This window comes from Lepidochelys kempii, chromosome 1 (genome assembly GCF_965140285.1).
Source record: "Lepidochelys kempii isolate rLepKem1 chromosome 1, rLepKem1.hap1, whole genome shotgun sequence".
NCBI classification, from domain to species: Eukaryota; Metazoa; Chordata; order Testudines; family Cheloniidae; genus Lepidochelys; species Lepidochelys kempii.
In genome coordinates, this window is record NC_136380.1 from 279,377,231 (window position 1) to 279,395,916 (window position 18,686).

Sequence of the window (18,686 nt, forward strand, 5' to 3'; positions counted from 1 at the left end):
GCTAGATCCAGTATCACTGCTGCCCAAAGCTGCATGGGGCTGTGGGCCTTATAAAACTTTGCACTGGAAATAATGAGGGAGGCTGTTAGCTAGTTAAGTGAGGAGGCGGTCACTCTGTGTGGCTTTGCAGAGAGAGGCAGAAGGCGGCACAGGAAGGGTTTGTTGGGGGAAGTTTACTGGTGCCAAAGAAGACCAGGAGCACCCAAGACTCACCATTGGACTGGAACTTTGCCCAGGACTCCTGAACTCTGTGTGCAGACACATTGCTCGGTGTCTCTCCTTTCAGACTATGGTACTAATAGGCCTGTGGGGCCTTGAGTTGAATGCAACCCTGTTTTACCACTCCCCCTCTATTTCCCCGTTGTTTTTTTCCTTTCATTCCCTTTCTTATATTCATTGTACTTTCCGTGTGTGTGTGTGTGTGTGTAAACGTACGTACGTACGTACATACTCTGGGGGGTATGGAACAGGTGCCTCTGGGTGGAAGGGACTTTCCCTGCTGCACTCCTGCACGCTTCTCTTGGCCAGAGCTGCCTGCAGAGCAGACACCATCTTGGCCACGAGGGGGCTAAAGTTACATAAGTAATTTATCTGAAATTTTACTTTCTGCCAATCCAAACCAGCAACAATAAACCCACAAGTTATTACTGCTTCACATTTGTCTGTCAGGTTGAAGTATCAAATTAACATATACAAAAATGTGTCTCTTTCCCTCCTAGTCACATCTCCTGCTTAGGGAACTTTCCTAACCGTACAAAAGAAAACATCACGATGGCCTGTATAATTTCCCCATTATTCATTGGTGACCTCTTAAAGAGGAAAAAGGGAGACTGAAATTGAGGAGAAGAGTCCTCATTGGTGGATCACAATCAGAGAAAAATTAATCTGCCATCTTTAGGGACTTTTAGGTGGATGAAGACTGTTTGCGGGTGTACTAGGTGCTGTGCAAACACATATGAAGGCAAAATTCCTGCCTCAAAAAGCCTGCATGGAGCAACACTATGGAGTGCTGTAAGAATTCGCTCACGAGCACGAACCTACACATGCATATTGCAACTGAAGGAAGCTGAAATGAATGAATGGACAGACCTTCATCTACTATCTTTCAGATATCTCTGAGACTCCTCTCCCTTTCGTCTCATAATGTAGTCAAAACCCAGGTAAAATGAGACCTCAGTTTACCTGGGCAAGAAACACTTCAGCTTTGCAAAATAGATATCCTGACTATTGCCCTTTAGATACTCTGTTTTGCTCTTCATATATAATTAGGGATCCAGGTGTCCAACATGATTATAAAAACTATAGGATAGGCATCCTTGATTTCCCTCCTAAGAAACTCTTTGGATCCACAGGTGTTAGTGGTCCAACTCTTAATCAAACCCTTCCTGTAGGAATTATAGTAGTGATAATATCCATTAATGCTCTCCCCATTGGCTGATAAAATAGTATGCAAAACGTACCCAAAATTCACCATGAGTTAACATTGTCCCAAGCCACTGTTTTTTTTTGGTTTTTTTTTTACAAAGAGTTAAAGTAACAAGGCCAAAAGGATAAGTCATTAGCATGAGCCAACACTTCCTTAAAGAAATAGCCTATTGCAAAAACAAAGTTTCACTCCCACGCTATTGACGGACAGTAATCTAAATCCAATAATACATGCCTCGGGTTGCAGGGCAACTGTCATAAAGCATGTGAAACCTCCTCATACAAATCCACTGATCATTTCTTTGCTTCCTAGTTTATATGTTCAATTGACACTATTTTTGCAGCACACATGTACATGATATCAATATGCTGAAGCAGTCTATACTTTTAAGGTAGCTGTGATTATATATGCATATTTTGCCCTAACTGGCACAGAATTAAGATAATTATCCTGTTATTAATGGAATTAAGTTATTTACAATAATATGAAAAGCAGAGTGCAGAGAAGATACAGTAAGTGTCAGTTTTTAAATAATCTCACAAGCACAATGTACCATGTAATATTTTGTTATTGAAAACTTTATCTGTTAAACCTTCAAAACGTATACTGTTTGGTTCTTTATGAGGGAAGAAATTATTTGCAGGCTAAGCAAATTGCTCTGCTCTGTAACATTTATGTGATCTGAACAATCCACAGGAGTCCATAGATCTGGAATCAAGCCAGTTGAATGCCCCAACCCTTTGTGGATGCATTGGTGACTAACATCTGAATGGGAAATATTGGAGTCAAAGGCACCCGCAACAGACATTGCTTGGTTCTAGCCACCAATGAAGGGATGATCATTCTGTGGATGTTTGGATGGTAAACTGACCTGATCCAGGACTGAAGAGGTCTCACCCTCAGTCTGGCAAAGGGTGTGATATGAGTACTTGAGACCAATCTCAGGCTTGAAAATAAATATGCGAGATAAATTCTGGAACTTCTCCTGAGGCAGGTATGTATGCCAAGGAATTGTATGGACTGAGAGTGAACTTCAGAACCAAGTTTAAGAACAGATGTAGATTCGAACTTACTGAGTCCGAGATCTGTTGAGTTGATCCTCCCTGATTAGAGGTGCTAAGATCAAGAGACAGGTAAACATAAATCCCTCAATGATGAAGATGGGTGGATACTAACAATAGACATTTTGTAAACACTTGCAATGCAGTTGAGAGTCTGAACGGAAAGGCCTGGAATTGATGACGATCACCTAGAACTTGGAAACGAAAACATTTCTTGTGCAAGTGATGTATTGCAACATGAAAACATGCCTCTTGCAAATCGAGTGCACTGAACCAATCCATGGGATATAAAGAAGGTATGATGGATGTGAGAGTCACCATGCAGAATTCTGTGTTGGTGATGACAGTGTTGAGGAGCCCGAGGTCTACTATGGAGCACCTAGTCTAGTATACCTTTTTGGTATAAGAAAGTATGGGGAATAAAATCCCTTTCCCCCAAAGGCTAAAGGAACCAACAACATTTCCACTAACTCCAGTAGTGACAGTTTTTCTTGATGCATGAGACTTGTCCCCAAAAAGGTATGAGGAAGGTGCATGAGGGGAAAATGGTATGGAATTGGAGGGTGTATCCTGTCTGGATGACCCAAAAATGCAATGTTATTGAAGTCCAAGCACTCTTGAAAAAAGAAAGGCAGTTACCAAAAGGGGGAAGGGAAGGGTACCAATCCACACAGTCTAGTGCAGTAACCTCCACTGAAGTATCAAAATTGTTGCTTCTGAGAATGAGATGGTTGAGTAGAGAATGAAGAAGACAGTCTTCTCTTTTAGAATCTCTGTCTCTTTTTAAACTGATCTTGCTGCTTCTGATAATAAAATTAGGATAAAACAAAATACATGGTTGAGATCTCTGCCTTGAAGAGAACAGTCACTTATATTGCTTTCCTCTTAAAACGTGAGGTGTGAAGCCTCAGTAACCTGAGTGTGGCTCTAGAATCCTTTACAGAACGTAATGTTTCAGGTTGAATATATCCTTTCCCTTGATGGGTAAGTCTTGAACTGCCTTTTTAACCTCGTTAGGCAGTTAGGCAGTGATGCAGATAAAGGTGAGTGTCCCTTCTCATGGAAATTCCAGTGAAGACTGATCTAGCTCCTGTGTCTGCAGAGTCTAAAACTGCTTGCAAAGCGCTTTCTGCAATAAATCAATTTAATTTCATCCTTCAGATGTGGAGGTAACTCTTTAAAAAAATCTGCAATTTTGTCCCATTGTATATAACTGTATTTGGCTAGCATAGCTAAGTAGTTTACAATCCTGACCTGAAGAGATATCACTGAATAATTCTTATGACCAAACAGATCCAATTTCTTTGCCTCTTTTTCTCATGAGGTGGTCTTCATTAGCTGCAGTACCTACTAGAGATGATGGTGCCAAGGTAAGTGACATAATATCTTTTATCAGACCAACTTTTGTTGGTGAAAGGTACAGGCTTTCGAACAACACACAGCTCTTCTTCAGGGCTGGGGAAGGAAGGAGAGATGATGGCGGCAGATGCGAATAAAAATACTCTAACCCTTTAAGGGGACCTTAATTCTTTTGTTCAGTTCTCTTTCAGATTGCTGAGATGCTGGAGTAGTCTATAATTCCTTTTGCAGGTTTAAGAATTCCCTCATTAAAAGGAAGGGCTATTCTGCCCTGACTGTTGGGTTCCAAAATGTCAAATTTCCATTAATGGAAGTCTTTGTCTATCATTTAATGGCACCCCCTGAAGATTCCTTTGCCTGCTCAGTCAGGAGTGTTAGTTGACATAGCTGCTTTTTGTATTTATCAAGGAAAATACAAGTAAGTGGATAAAGAATAGAATAGACATAACTTGAGACAACCACTACAAAAGTGAACACACACAAAAGGAAAAGGTAAAATCTTAATTAAACCCTTGGGAGTAGGATATAAAAATAAAGTCAAAGCAGAGGAAAAATCATGAAAAATTCAGTGCACCTCAGAAAAACATAAACACACCGATACAACATAGGGAAACCCATACAAAAAAACACAGTTGTAACCCTGCCCTTGACGTTGTGGTCCCAGCTCCTGCCGAAGGTTCGGAGTAAACAGTTACCTTTCCTTAAGTTCTCAGCTTCCCATTTTTTGCCTATGGACTAAGGCCTTCTAAAGCCACTGCTTCCAGTGCAGTCTTTCAGGCCCCTCACCTGACATTGGACCAGGTACCCTCCGTGGAGTTCCAAAAGTTTATAGATAATTCTGAATAAGAGTGAAGGGTTCCATATTCATAAGAACCAGACAAGAGCTTTAAAAAATGGTAGAACGTTTTAAAAAAATAAAATAAAAGTTTAACAAGCGTGCAAAATAGAAATATAGAAAATAGAAACAGCCAAAAGTAATTGAAAAACTGTAAAAATAAGAAACAAGAAAAAAATATTTAAAAAGAGGCAGTGTTTCTAGAATGGTAGTTACTGAAACAGGATGTATTCCTGTTTTCTACAGCAGCAGCAGCCGCCAGACAGTCAGGAGGGGACTAGTCATGCTAAATCCCTGTAGTATTAATCCCTTGCTTCAGAGAAAAGGCAAGCAATTCCAGCTGAAACACACACACCACAAGATGGAAGATGAAATTAACACAAATACGTAACAACTACTCATTGAGCGACAGGATAAATGGTAACTTCTGTAGCTTCACAGAGCCCTGATGATACTTATAGGAAACCCTGGTGAAATAAACAACTCTTATTGGAACATGATGAAGTTGAAATTTATAGTCAAAATCTGCAGAAAAACTTGCTAAACGACATGTAGCTATAATGGAAATGGAGATAAATATGCATACTTGACAAGGTGACTGTCATTTAATTAAAGGAAGATTCACTGAGCTTCTAATTCTGTATTTACTGATCTTACTGAAGACTTAATTGTGTTGTTGTTAATGTTTGCTCATTTAAATAGCAGTTTGCTCTGTAAACTACTTACAGTCTAGCTTTTTTTAGCTTGGTTTAAAAGGTGAATTGAAAAACTAAACATTTTCTTGTGATTAAGTGTATATTGTTTTCAGGGGAACAAAATTACAAAACAGTAGGGGAGAAGACTGAGAAAAACAAGTGACTTAAATTAAAGAAAAGAAGAAAGCTCACATGGTACACAGAAATAAAGTAGTACAATACTAAACATTGGGTAATTCACAACACCAGCCATTTTATCAGCTTCAGATCCAGCCTGAAAGATAAGGAACAATGCCTGAATAATTTGTTTAACGATACAGAAGTAAAAGACCAGTGGCAAGATTTTGTGCTGTACATATTCAAGTCATCTTTGTGCCTCCTAATCCTGGGTTGCTTTAGGGGCCAGTGTGGTCCCTTGAATAACTTAACATTGAGGGACAGCCTAAATTAGCACAATCCCTGAAGTGCTATGCTGTTGCACCTCCCCCCACTGCCTCCTGGTTTAGACATACCCCCTATGCCAGGGGCTTGACGCATGGGTCTCATATGGCAGCATAAATTACCTTGTGCAAAGTCCATATCGGGGGGCGGGGGGTGTTGATTAGATCCTCCCCACCTAAATCTGGTGTTGTGACAGCCCTTTCACTAAAGGGCCACACCGGAGGGAAGAATCCCTTCCCAGATGGTGTGCTCATTACAGGATTGTGGGGTGGGAGGGGAAGGTGGCTTTACATGACATTTACATTCTCCCAATTCTGAGCCAATGTACACTTGTCTACCACTCTTACGTTAGAGTAGCTCTAATTTAAAACAGATTATTCATAGGCCTAAAAGGACATTCCAGTATCTTGGGAGCACCAGGGAGCAGGGATCCCCTAGTAATGTCCCTGGAGGATGAGATGACATGGTGCAGAGCTGTTAATACCACTGTACTCCACCCAGAGATTCCCCTTATATAATGCAAATGCTTAGGAAGGTGGATCCATGGGGTTTATGTGCTGCTTTTGTGCAACCCAAATGGCTTCTGCAGCCAGAGAGACCAAAAATCTGTCCTCTGGCTTTTTTCCAAGTTTTCTACTCTTTAAAATCCAAAATGTTATATAAAATATGCAGGTCAACCCACAGATTGCAAACAGATATTTTGTAAAGCAAAATATTGCAAAATTAGTTCTCCTTTGACTTAACTGCTAAGTTCAGAGTCTAGAGAAAAGTACAGCAACATGCCTAATACCAAATAAGGAGGATTTTCTTGTACTCCCTGCATGGCTTCCTTTACTTGCAAGATCTTCAGGGAAATCCAAGATCTTCTGGCAATTACAGTAGATCTGGACAGGTCAGTGAATCAGGAAATGAGTCTAAAATGCTATTTTAAAATGCATAGTTTTAACTTGTGGAGTTACCTGTATATTACATTCGTGAGCTAGGATGTGAGGGTGGAATTTTCGGAGCATTTAGAGTTGGCTTAGCTCTGCTCTGACTGAAGCCAATAATAAAACTCCTAATGATTTCAACGGGAGCAGAGTTTAAGCCAACACTGAGCCCTTTTTGAAATCCACCCTAAAACTACTTTTAAAAAACTTTCCAAAAGTTTTAATCTTAGAAACACCTGCACCCCCAAAGAATCAAAACCAACACGTACACAACTGAAAAAAAAATAAAACGTATTTTTGATGAGGTTTTCAGTCTCTGTGAACACATCTACACAGCGAGCAGCAGCCTGTGGCAGTGAGTCTTAGAGCCTGGCTTGACACACTTAGGCTCAACAGGACTTGTGCTCCGTCACTAAAAACAGTTGTGTAGGCTCGTGCTGGACCTTTGGCTCTGAAGCCCACCCCCATCTTCGGCTTCAGAGCCCGAGTCACAATCTCTGCATAGTTATTTTAAGCACCTTAGTGTGAGCCCAGCAAACCCGAGTCTGTCAACCTGGGCTCCAAGACTCACTTCCACAGGCTCCCACTCAATGTGTGGACGTACCCTGTGATGCCAGCTTTCTTTGTACCCATTTTCACTGTTAAGTTTGTGCTCACCTCCTCAATTGCACCTGCAGAAATTCTATGACCTGCAACATTGATCACGTCGTCAACTCGAGACATGACATATAAGTAGCCATCTTCGTCCATGTACCCAGCATCCATGGTATCATAGTATCCCTGAAAATAAAACCACAAGAAATAAATTGATATTAATACTAGGGTCATCAGCTCAGCAATGTTCTACCAGCAAAATGGATGAGTGACTCACTCAAAATGAAAAAAGTTACTGGCCTGTTTAATATAGTCACCTCCCACCTAAAGTTTATGCGTGTGGTGTAAAAATAGGATCACATCAACTTTACAGCTGAAAAATCTTTATAAACTGCAGTTCCTTCTTTTCCCAATTATAATTTTTTCATTATATGTATTTTATTCTGAAACACTTTATTCACTGTTCTGATTTCATAATACAGATTGGGTTCCCCTCCCCAAGCGAGCTTGGTGGGGTCAGCAGGAACAGCATATGCCCTGCAAGTCCACTCACCTTTTCAGCCTGTTCTCCGCTCACTCAGAACCCCTGGAAGATGGGGCTCTCCTGAGCCCAGGGGAAGAGCAGCGTTGTCTCTAAAGGTTGGGGCAGCAAAACTGAACTCAAATTCTCATGATATTCCTGTTTCTATTGGAAATATCTTGACCCAGAAGCATGATAGCAACACCTTGCCAGACCACAGAATGACAACTTGTCCACACATAAATCTGTTCCCTCCGCTATTTCCACCCTTGGACTGAATCTTCCTTCTTGGTCATGCATAGGAAACACACACACACACCCCTCCCTGTGTATGGAGGAGATCAGCTTATGTACAATCTCTTCCATGTATGGATCTGATGGGGGAAACATAATTTATTCATCTATGTACAGATTCCCCTCCCTAAAGTCATGCTCCACTCCTGCATATGTTACTCCACACAGAAGACAAACTGTATTTTTTAGATTTTCTTTAAGAGTGACTACATTCTAATATTATGCACAATGAAAGGTTTAACTTTAAAAGTTTTTAATCTTACACAAAGATACATATCAAAGCTCTCTCATCAAAAGAAGAAATGACAGAATCCTAACTACTAACTAAGGTCATTCAATGCCACAGCATTACTGGTAGTTTATATAGTTCCTTTTGCAATTCTTACTTGAAATTTTTGGAAATATAACTCCTTGAATATTTCCTGATTTTTCCAGAGACCCAAGAAGGCTCCAGGAGGCAAAGGCAACCTTACATTAAAAAGGAAAAAAGTGCAGTAGTTAGAATAATAAGATACAAACTCAAAAACTTCAATGATGCATAGTATAATAGATAATCACAATGTGATAGAACTGAATTCATATCTCAGAGTCAGGTATCTCAGAGTCAGGTAAACATATGAGGATTATGCAATTGGAAGACTGTTCCCTTAACACCTATATTACTTAGTGACAGATGATTCTGAAAATTATGTATTTCATAAACTACTGATAAATCACATTCATATAGTTCTAAACTTGAAGATACAGCTAGCGGATACATTCTATAGAAAACTAGGGCCTCCAACTTTTAGCAAAATAAAGTTTGCCGTAGTAAATGTGAAAGAAGTGCTATAAATATCTGTCATCATCATTCAGTTTAAAAGATTGCCCAAGATAAAGCAACTGGCACAAATACATCTAGACTATATGGACTATAAGGTGGATAGAAAGCTGGCTAGATCATCAGGCTCAACAGGTAGTGACCAATGGCTCCATGTCTAGCTGGCAGCCGGTATCAAGCAGAGTGCCCCAAGGTTCGGTCCTGGGGTCGGTTTTGTTCAATATTTTCATTAATGATCTGGGAAGATGGCGTGGATTACACCCTCAGCAAGTTTGCAGATGACACTAAACTGGGAGGAGTAGTAGATACACCGGAAGGTAGGGATAGGATACAGAGGGACCTAGACAAATTAGAGGATTGGGCCAAAAGAAATCTGATGAGGTTCAACAAGGACAAGTGCAGAGTCCTGCACTTAGGACGGAAGAATCCCATGCACTGCTACAGACTAGGGACCGAATGGCTAGGCAGCAGTTCTGCAGAAAAGGACCTAAGGGTTACAGTGGACGAGAAGCTGGATATGAGTCAACAGTGTGCCCTTGTTGCCAAGAAGGCCAATGGCATTTGGGGCTGTATAAGTAGGAGCATTGCCAGCAGACCGAGGGACGTGATCATTCCCCTCTATTCGGCATTGGTGAGGCCTCATCTGGAGTACTGTGTCCAGTTTTGGGCTCCACACTACAAGAAGGATGTGGAAAATTTGGAAAACGTCCAGCGGAGGGCAACAAAAATGATTAGGGGGCTGGAGCACATGATTTATGAGGAGAGGTTGAGGGAACTGGGATTATTTAGTCTGCGGAAAAGAAGAATGAAGGGGGATTTGATAGCTGCTTTCAACTACCTGAAAGGGGGTTCCAAAGAGGATGGATCTAGACTGTTCTCAGTGGTAGCAGATGACAGAACAAGGAATAATGGTCTTAAGTTGCAATCAGGGAGGTTTAGGTTGGTTATTAGGAAAAACTTTTTCACTAGGAGGGTGGTGAAGCACTGGAATGGGTTATCTAGGGAGGTGGTGGGATCTCCTTCCTTTGAGGTTTTTAAGGTCAGGTTTGATAAAGTCTTGGCTGGGATGATTTAGTTGGGGATTGGTCCTGCTTTGAGCAGGGGGTTGGACTAGATGACCACCTGAGGTCCCTTCCAACCCTGATATTCTATGATTCTATATTCTGCATGGATACAGACATTTTGTAATACATAAATACACACAAGATCAGACCCTCAGTTTGTGTAAATTGTCCTAGCACCATTGACTTCAAAGTCATGAGGATCTGGATCACAGCATTTTCAGGTGGTTATACTTATTTTAATTGTACAAAAACGAAGTGAAATTATGCAAATTAAACTGCAGTAATTATTGGGGGGGGAGGAAGGTAGAAAAAGGTAAAAACCTATATTTTCAAATATAAAATAAGTTGGGTTTAATTCATAGAAGAAAATAGAAATGACAAAAGTTGAAATGCACCATCAGCTGAGTTCTCAATATGTGCTCCTTTCTGCCACTTTAGTCAGCATCTGAATGTGATGAAGATGGGAGAAGGAGCATTCCACATACATAATACCTGTCAGATGGGAAGAAGCTGCAAAGCTTCCTGGGCTGACGCAGGTGATTTTAATTCCACAGTGTTGACTGTCAATAAAAAGTTCAAGAAAACTGAGTTTAACCGTAAAAGATATAATTTCAAAGGGGGATGAACTGGGATTCTATAAAGGTTAACTCTGAATGCAGGGTGGGGGAGAGAGAGAGAGAGCGCAAGAGGAGAGAGACAGCGTGCATGCATATATTAGAGCAATTCAATAATGTGCCATAAAAGGTCTCCTGGTATGAATTTGGGATGAATGTATTACTCCCAAGTAATACCTCATACATGAGATCTTCACTTTCACCCTGGCAGTCACCAAATACTGACAAACGCCACTATGATTCATAACACTATCCAAAGGACAATACCTCCAGCACTGAAACATTCCCCAGTAGCGTAGCAGTGTCCATACAGATAAAATATAAACTGTATGTGGGACTTTAGCCCACAGGAAATGGTGTTAGCAAGTCAACCACATCTACACTACAAGATTTACTTTTATCAACACAGAAGGACAATTTTTCTTTTTTCTATAGAAAGTATTAACAGAATAAGCCATGGCAAAACAAGCTAAATCATCACTGTTCTTCCTAAGTTGATGGGCCTCTCAGGGTCAGACTCAGCTATCCTCCACGTGATTCACTTTAAGAGGACCAGAAGGATGTATTTGGCAACAGAATGTGGTCAGAGTTTCAGCTGATGGGACACTTCCCAGTAAAGTGTATGAACATCCATGGGGTATCTAGCCACTCCCCATATCGCCCATTTTTATGGGTTTATTGGACAGCTTTAGGTGCATATCCGACCTGCTTGTCATAGGGCCATGGTTGGAACCAGGTGGAGCAGGGAGGGACCAGGGTTCCCCTACCGCCGACCCTAAAGACTCTCACCATCAGGTGATACAGCCACAGACTCTTGCCACTAAGCAATACAGCTGGATGCAGACCCAACCCCCCACCAACAGAAGTTCAAACTGCAACAACAGAGGATAGCGTACTGGTATTCTACCAGGAATTACACGATACAAAAGGTATTCAGATTCCCCACCCCGGCCTTCTCCACCAACTCATCCAACTGCAGCAAAAGTCAAGATGGGGGTTGGGAGGACAGAATAAAAACCCACAATACAAATACCCTTACAATCTTTAAAGCTCTTTAAAAAGGGAAACTTGTTAAGAAAGCTCACTGTTGGCTTTACCAAGTCAGGCAACGACACTTTAAAAGGTCCCCTACAGTATAGGCATTAATGACAAGAACCTAGAATAAAAGATGATACAGGATACAGAAATAGCTATACATGAATATATAACAAATATAGTTCAGCTTAACTGCCACAAAATCACCAAATTCACCAATGAGTACTCTTCCTCTTCCACTTTTGGGGCAAACAGTCAGGTGCTTCAAAATATTTTGTTGAGTGCTGATATTTGGAAAAAAACGATTACTAACCTGTTCAGTAACTGTTGTTCTGGACATGTTGCACATGTCCAATCCAACCTTGGTGCCTGTCTGCCCAGCGCATAGCCAATGGAAACTTTTCCCCTCAGTAGTACCCACTGAGTAGCTTGAGTTCCTCCTGCTGACACACACCACTGCATGCAGGTATAAAGGACAGAGCGGCTCCCTGTTCCCCCTCAGTTTCATCTTGCCAGATCTCCGACATAGAGGGTTAGGAGGACAGGTCATGATTGGAGAACAACTTGCTCAACCCTAGCATTGTCTCTCGAGTCCTGAACAACACCACAATGGGAAGCAAATGTGTTGATTGAGGACCAGGTTGTCAATCTACAAATGTGGCTTCAGGCAGAATGCAGGTAAGTACATTGGCTGGCTGATATGGAAAGATGATACCACCTTTGGGAAAACCTCAGATGAGGCTGCCAGTAAACCTTGTTCTTAAAGAAGACTGTATAGAGAGGCCCATCCATTAAGTCAAGCAGCTCTCCTATTCTTCTGGCCAAGGTGATGGCAACCAAAAATGCCATTTTCACTCATTGATGTAGCCAAAGGCTCAAACAGAGGGACCCATAAGTCTTAAAGGCGCTAAATTTAGATTGCTTGGGAGAAGGTGGTCTTGCAACCAAGGATACAATTTGACTAGCCCTTTCAAAAACCCTATAAACATGTTGTTAGAGAAAACAGACCAATTATCTACTTTGGGGTGGAATGCTTACTCCTGGGGGAGTTCTGCACCACTGTGCAATGCAGAATTTGCACAGAAGTAATGTTCTGCACAGAATTTCATTTCTTCCCACAGAACTGGTGCTGCAGAGCTGCTGCTAGGGACTGCTGGACCTGACAAAGCCCGCCTCCCCAAATCGCAATGCACCACTGCAAGAGGCGTAGGCGGGCTGCAGTTCCCAGCATGCCCTGAACAAAGGAGATGGCATGTGGGCCAGGGCTGCACAATAAGCAGAGTGCCCGGAACACAGGGTCACATGCCCCCCCAGATTTCTGCCAGAGTTTGCTGACCCTGCTCAGTCACGTGGAGTGTTCAGGTCCCCTCCCTGAGCAACAGCTGCTGGAGCTGGCAAGCTGCACCCTTCAGGGAGAGGCAGAAGCAACAGCTGAAAGCTGCAGGGAGGGGCCACTGCTTTCCAGGAGGGTTAAGGGGGGGCCCCTTCCCAGAAGGGGGCGTGACTCGACCTGTTCCAGGAGGCAACCAAATCTTTAAATTTTGCCTCCCCCATGAGCAGATACAGGTCATTTCTGCCCAGTAGGACAATAACGAAAGCTGTGTGGAGTGGTGCCTGAACCTGGGCTCTGGAGGGAGGGGGTGCGGGTGTCTGGCCCCACAGCTGAACTCTGGGGGGAAAAAGGGGGTGCAGGTGTATGGGCTGGGGGGCCCTGTGCAGCCAACTCCAGCACCCCCCAAATATCCCCTTCAGCATCCCTCAAATGTACTCCTGCACCTCCCTCTCACCCCGGCAGCGTTCTCTATTTGGGAACTTGAAATATAGTAATCTATGGGGACACGGTGAAAAAAACCAGAATTGACTAGAAGACTGGAGGGGCAGAGTTTTCCCCGAAGATGTGCCCAGCTGGCATGTGTGAAACACCTAGACTGAGGTGCCCGACAAAAGCATAACAGAGAAACAGGAACTGGGTTGTTGTAAGGGTTTCTTTAATTTTCTACTCATGGGGGAATCGTTTTGTTCTCTGTATTGTTACAGACATACTTGCTGACAGGTATTTTGAAATAAATTACCAAAATAATTGAAACTGGCACGATTGTATTGTGTTATTTTGACAAATAAAATATTCAGAATTTTGCAGCATTTTAAAATATTGTACGCAGAGTTTTTAATTTTTTTGGTGCCAAATTTTTTATTTTTTGGCGCAGAATTCCCTCAGGAGTAAATGCTGGAAAGCTGCCTGATATACCTTCACAGAACTAGCAGTCAAACCTCAGTGTTTTAGGTACAATAAGCTATCTAGTAGCTGTTGAACTGAAGAAAGGAACGGTGATGCTGCCTGCCTGATCACAGTAGTAAGAATGCGTTGTTCAGGGAACCCAGGCTGTGATCTTGTAGGGAACAGAACTGCTGATACTTTCTGTTGATCCTTCTCGCAAATAGGTTTATTTGCGGAAACCCCCATCAATGGAAGATGTATCTGACTAGATGTGGACAACGAGACCAATTGTGGTGTCTTGTAAATGATCTGCTCAGGTGATCTGCCAGATTGTTTTGGACCCTGGTAGATAAGAAGCTTCTAGACCTATTGAGTTGGCAGTGCAAAGCTCACAAAGCAGCGTAGCCTCTTGACAGAGCGGGCTACTCCCTGCTTGCTGAGATAGAACATTGCTGCTGTGTTCTCTGTGAGGACTAAAAGGATGTTTCCCTTGATCTGTAGCAGAAAAACTTGACAGGCCAATCTAACAGTTTTCAACTTTCTGACATTGATGTGGAAAGCCAAGTCCTCTGCGGACCTAAACTCTGAGTCTGCAGAGAACCCAGATGGGTCCTCCAGCCAAAGGCAGACACATTGATCACGAACATGAGCATCATCTGCAGGGAGGCAAAAGGACTCCTACACATACATTAGTTGGAATTGTCCATCAAGCTAGGGAGGTGAGGGCATCAGAGGGCACCTTCACTACCGAGTCCAGATGGTGACAGCACGCTGAGTAGCCAACCCTGTAGAATTACGAGGTGCAGTCTAGCATATTGAACCACATAGGTGCACAAGGCCACATGCCCCAGGAGCCTCAAACGGTTTCATGCAGTTGTGACTGGGTGAGCTTTGCAATCTAAAACAATAGACAGTCATCTGAAACCCCAAGTTCAGATCATATCTGTCTACTGCTATGCCACAATGGTGCCACTTTGGCACCAGAGAGGGCATCATCAAGTCCAGCACCAGGAGTCTACTGTACTGATTTAGGAGAAATGCTTGGATTTCAGATGTACTCTACTCAAATCTTTCTCACTCCTCTTTTCAGGTTTTGAGGGTGGATATCTTCCCCTGGTTGGCGCCTCTTTGTTGCTAGGCACAATTGAAGGAGATGAGTGCTGGGACTCTGACAACGTTGGAGACGTACTTTCACTGAAGCTGCAGCACTCAGCACCAAGTTGGAGCAGGTCACCTCAAGCATAGTCCGAGTGCCACCTCCATCAGCAGGAACTTCAGCCTAGCCTTCCTATCCTTGTTTGTTTTAGGCTTCAATTTACAGCAAATCTGGCACTGGTCTTTCACATGTGCTTTGCCCTGGCACTTAAGACAACTACTGTGCAGGTCACTCACAAGCATAGGTTTTGAGCAACAAGAGGCATTCCTCAGTGCTGGGGGTAGAACCCCAAAACATGGAAAACAATAAAAAAATTTGAACATAAATAAATTTATTAACCAACTACAATTATACTTTGTACACAGAGCAGAGAGAATTTCTGGTAATGAACAGGGGTTCCAATGACTGTTGTGGGAGTTAAGAAGGAACTGAAAGGGGCGTGGGAACAGCTCTGCCCTTTATACCTGCATGCAGCAGTGATCAGAGCAGAAGATGCTCAAGCCACCCAATGGGTACCGTTAAGGGGAAAAGTTTCTGATGGCCATGTGTCAAAAAGTGTCCATTTTCTGACTGAAATTGAGCTTTTTAAATTTATGGGAGGAAAAGAGGTAGGAAGTTAGGGCACTGGCTTGGGATTTGGGAGAGCCAGGTTCAAGTGTTTGCTCTGCATGAACCAAAGTGGAGTTTTTCCATCCCAGATCACACATAATCAGGGAGAACAGGGACTTGAACCTGGCTCTCCCACATCTCCAGCCAAATGTCCTAACCACCCAGTTACGGTCTCAGTCAGTCATGCTTTCCTTCCCCTCCTCTCCAGATTTCCCGACAAAAACTTAGTTGAAACAGATATGTCTGCACAAAACATTTTGACTTTGAGCACATCTCAAAGAAATTTAATTTAGCCAAAAATGTTCCAACCAGTTCTAATGCAGACCAATGTTAAACTTCCAGTATGTTACTTACCAGCCCTCCAAAGGATGTTTGACCTAGCACTGCTCTCCTAGCTTGTAAGTCAGAAAGGGGTACCTGGCTGACCAAAAGGACAGTAACCCCAAGTATTTCCTGTAAAACAGCCAAGAAATGCAACAGGCATGTGCCATGGGAGCAGACACAATGGAAACTGAAGATGATGAGAAAGCAGAAAACAAGATAAGAGAAAAGCAGTCAATATTTAGAGTGGCTTTAAGCTGAGGTCCCTGTATCTAAAATCTCCTTTGGGGAGTGGAGTGGAGTGGAAGGTATAAAAAAGGGTGTGCATTTTAAAGTGACTTTTAGTGTTTATGAAACACTGAAGAGACAAAGGAGTTTGCTGTCAAGTGTTATCAAAGAGAAGACACAGCAAGAAAAACAACAATGATTCTCTTGCCTATGGAGTCTTTCAATACATGTTCCTCATCTGAGCTGTGGCCATTCTGGGACAGAATCCAAGGGTATGTCTACACTATGAAATTAGGTCGAATTTATAGAAGCCGGTTTTGTAGAAAGCGGTTTTATACAGTTGATTGTGTGTGTCCCCACACAAGAGCTCTAAGTGCATGTAGTTGGCAGAGTGTATCCACAGTACCGAGGCAACTGTCGACTTCCAGAGTGTTGCACCGTGGGTGGCTATCCCACAGTTCCCGCAGTCTCCGCTGCCCATCTGAATTCTGGGTAGAAATCCCAGTGCCTGATGGGGCTAAAACATTGTCGCGGGTGGTTCTGGGTACATATCGTCAGGCCCCCATTCCCTCCCTCCCTCCGTGAAAGCAGGGGCAGACAATCGTTTTGCGCCTTTTTTCTTGAGTTACCTGTGCAGACGCCATACCACGGCAAGCATGGAGCCCGCTCAGCAAACCGTCACTGTATGTCTCCTGGGTGCTGGCAGATGTGGTACTGCATTGCTACACAGCAGCAGTTAATTGCCTTTTGACAGCAGACAGTGCAGTATGACTGGTAGCCATCATCGACGTAGTCCTGGGTACTCTTTTAATCGGGCGCCTGGGCAAACATGGGAGTGACTCAGCCAGGTCATTTCCCTTTTAAGTTTTGTCTCGTGGCGATTCAGTCCTACCGGCAGTGCACTGTCTTTTAACCTCCAGCCAGCAGAAGATGGCGGCTAGTCGTCATACTGCACCGTTATCTGCTGAGCACCCAGGAGATGATGACAGCTAGCGGTCGTACTGCACAGTCTGCTGCCAGCAAGATGTATAAAGATAGATGAAGTGGCTCAAAACAAGAAATAGACCAGATTTGTTTTGTATTCATTTTCTCCTCCTTCCCTCTGTGAAATCAATGGCCTGCCAAACCCAGTTTTGAGTTCTATCCTTGAGGTTTTGAGTTCTATCCTTGAGGGGGCCATTCAGTTTCTCGCAAAGCCACCCCCTTTGTTGATTTTAATTCCCTGTAAGCCATGTTGTCAGTTGCTCCTCCCTCCATCAGGGCAACGGCAGACAATCGTTCCGCGATTTTTTTCTGTGCAGACGCGATACCATGGCAAGCATGGAGCCCGCTCAGATCACTTTGGCAATTAGGAGCACATTAAACACTACGCGCATTATCCAGCAGTATATGCAGCACCGGAACCTGGCGAAGCGATACTGGACGAGTAGGCGACATCAGCGCGGTAATGTGAGTGATGAGGACATGGACACAGACTTCTCTCAAAGCAGGGGCCCTGGCAATGTGGGCATCATGGTGCTAATGGGCCAAGTTCATGCAGTGGAATGCCAATTCTGGGCTCCGGAAACAAGCACAGACTGGTGGGACCGCATAGTGTTGCGGGTCTGGAACGATTCCCAGTGGTTGCGAAACTTTTGCATGCGTAAGGGCACTTTTATGGAACTTTGTGACTTGCTTTCCCCTGCCCTGAGGCACAAGAATACCAAGATGAAAGCAGCCCTCACAGTTGAGAAGCGAGTGGCGATAGCCCTGTGGAAGCTTGCAATGCCAGACAGCTATCGGTCAGTCGGGAATCAATTTGGAGTGGGCAAATCTACTGTGGGGGCTGCTGTGATGCAAGTAGCCAACACAATCAAAGATCTGCTGATATCAAGGGTAGTGACCCTGGGAAATGTGCAGGTCATAGTGGATGGCTTTGCTGCAATGGGATTCCCTAACTGTGGTGGGGCCATAGACGGAACCCATATCCCTATCTTGGCACCGGAGCACCAAGCCGCCGAGTACATAAACCGCAAGGGGTACTTTTCAATAGTGCTGCAAGCACTGGTGGATCACAAGGGACGTTTCACCAACATCAACGTGGGATGGCCAGGAAAGGTACATGACGCTCGCATCTTCAGGAACTCTGGACTGTTTCAAAAGCTGCAAGAAGGGACTTTATTCCCAGACCAGAAAATAACCGTTGGGGACGTTGAAATGCCTATATGTATCCTTGGGGACCCAGCCTACCCCTTAATGCCCTGGCTCATGAAGCCGTACACAGGCAGCCTGGACAGTAGTCAGGAGCTGTTCAACTACAGGCTGAGCAAGTGCAGAATGGGGGCAGAATGTGCATTTGGATGTTTAAAGGTGCGCTGGCGCAGTTTACTGACTCGCTTAGACCTCAGCGAAACCAATATTCCCACTGTTATTACTGCTTGCTGTGCGCTCCACAATATCTGTGAGAGTAAGGGGGAGACATTTATGA

The 18,686-nt window shown here is 43.4% G+C and overlaps 1 protein-coding gene across 4 annotated transcripts in view; it reads right to left on the minus strand.

Moving 5' to 3' along the window:
• Positions 1–18,686, minus strand: part of ACSS3 (acyl-CoA synthetase short chain family member 3) — a 129,644-nt gene that overhangs the window by 6,205 nt on the left and 104,753 nt on the right. For all 4 annotated transcript variants that reach the window (XM_073327638.1, XM_073327637.1, XM_073327640.1 and 1 more), the window contains 2 exons: positions 8,541–8,622; positions 7,404–7,526 (listed from right to left, as the gene is read on the minus strand). In XM_073327638.1, coding sequence (XP_073183739.1) covers positions 7,404–7,526; positions 8,541–8,622 — 205 coding nt within the window. The remainder of the gene's footprint in view (positions 1–7,403; positions 7,527–8,540; positions 8,623–18,686) is intronic.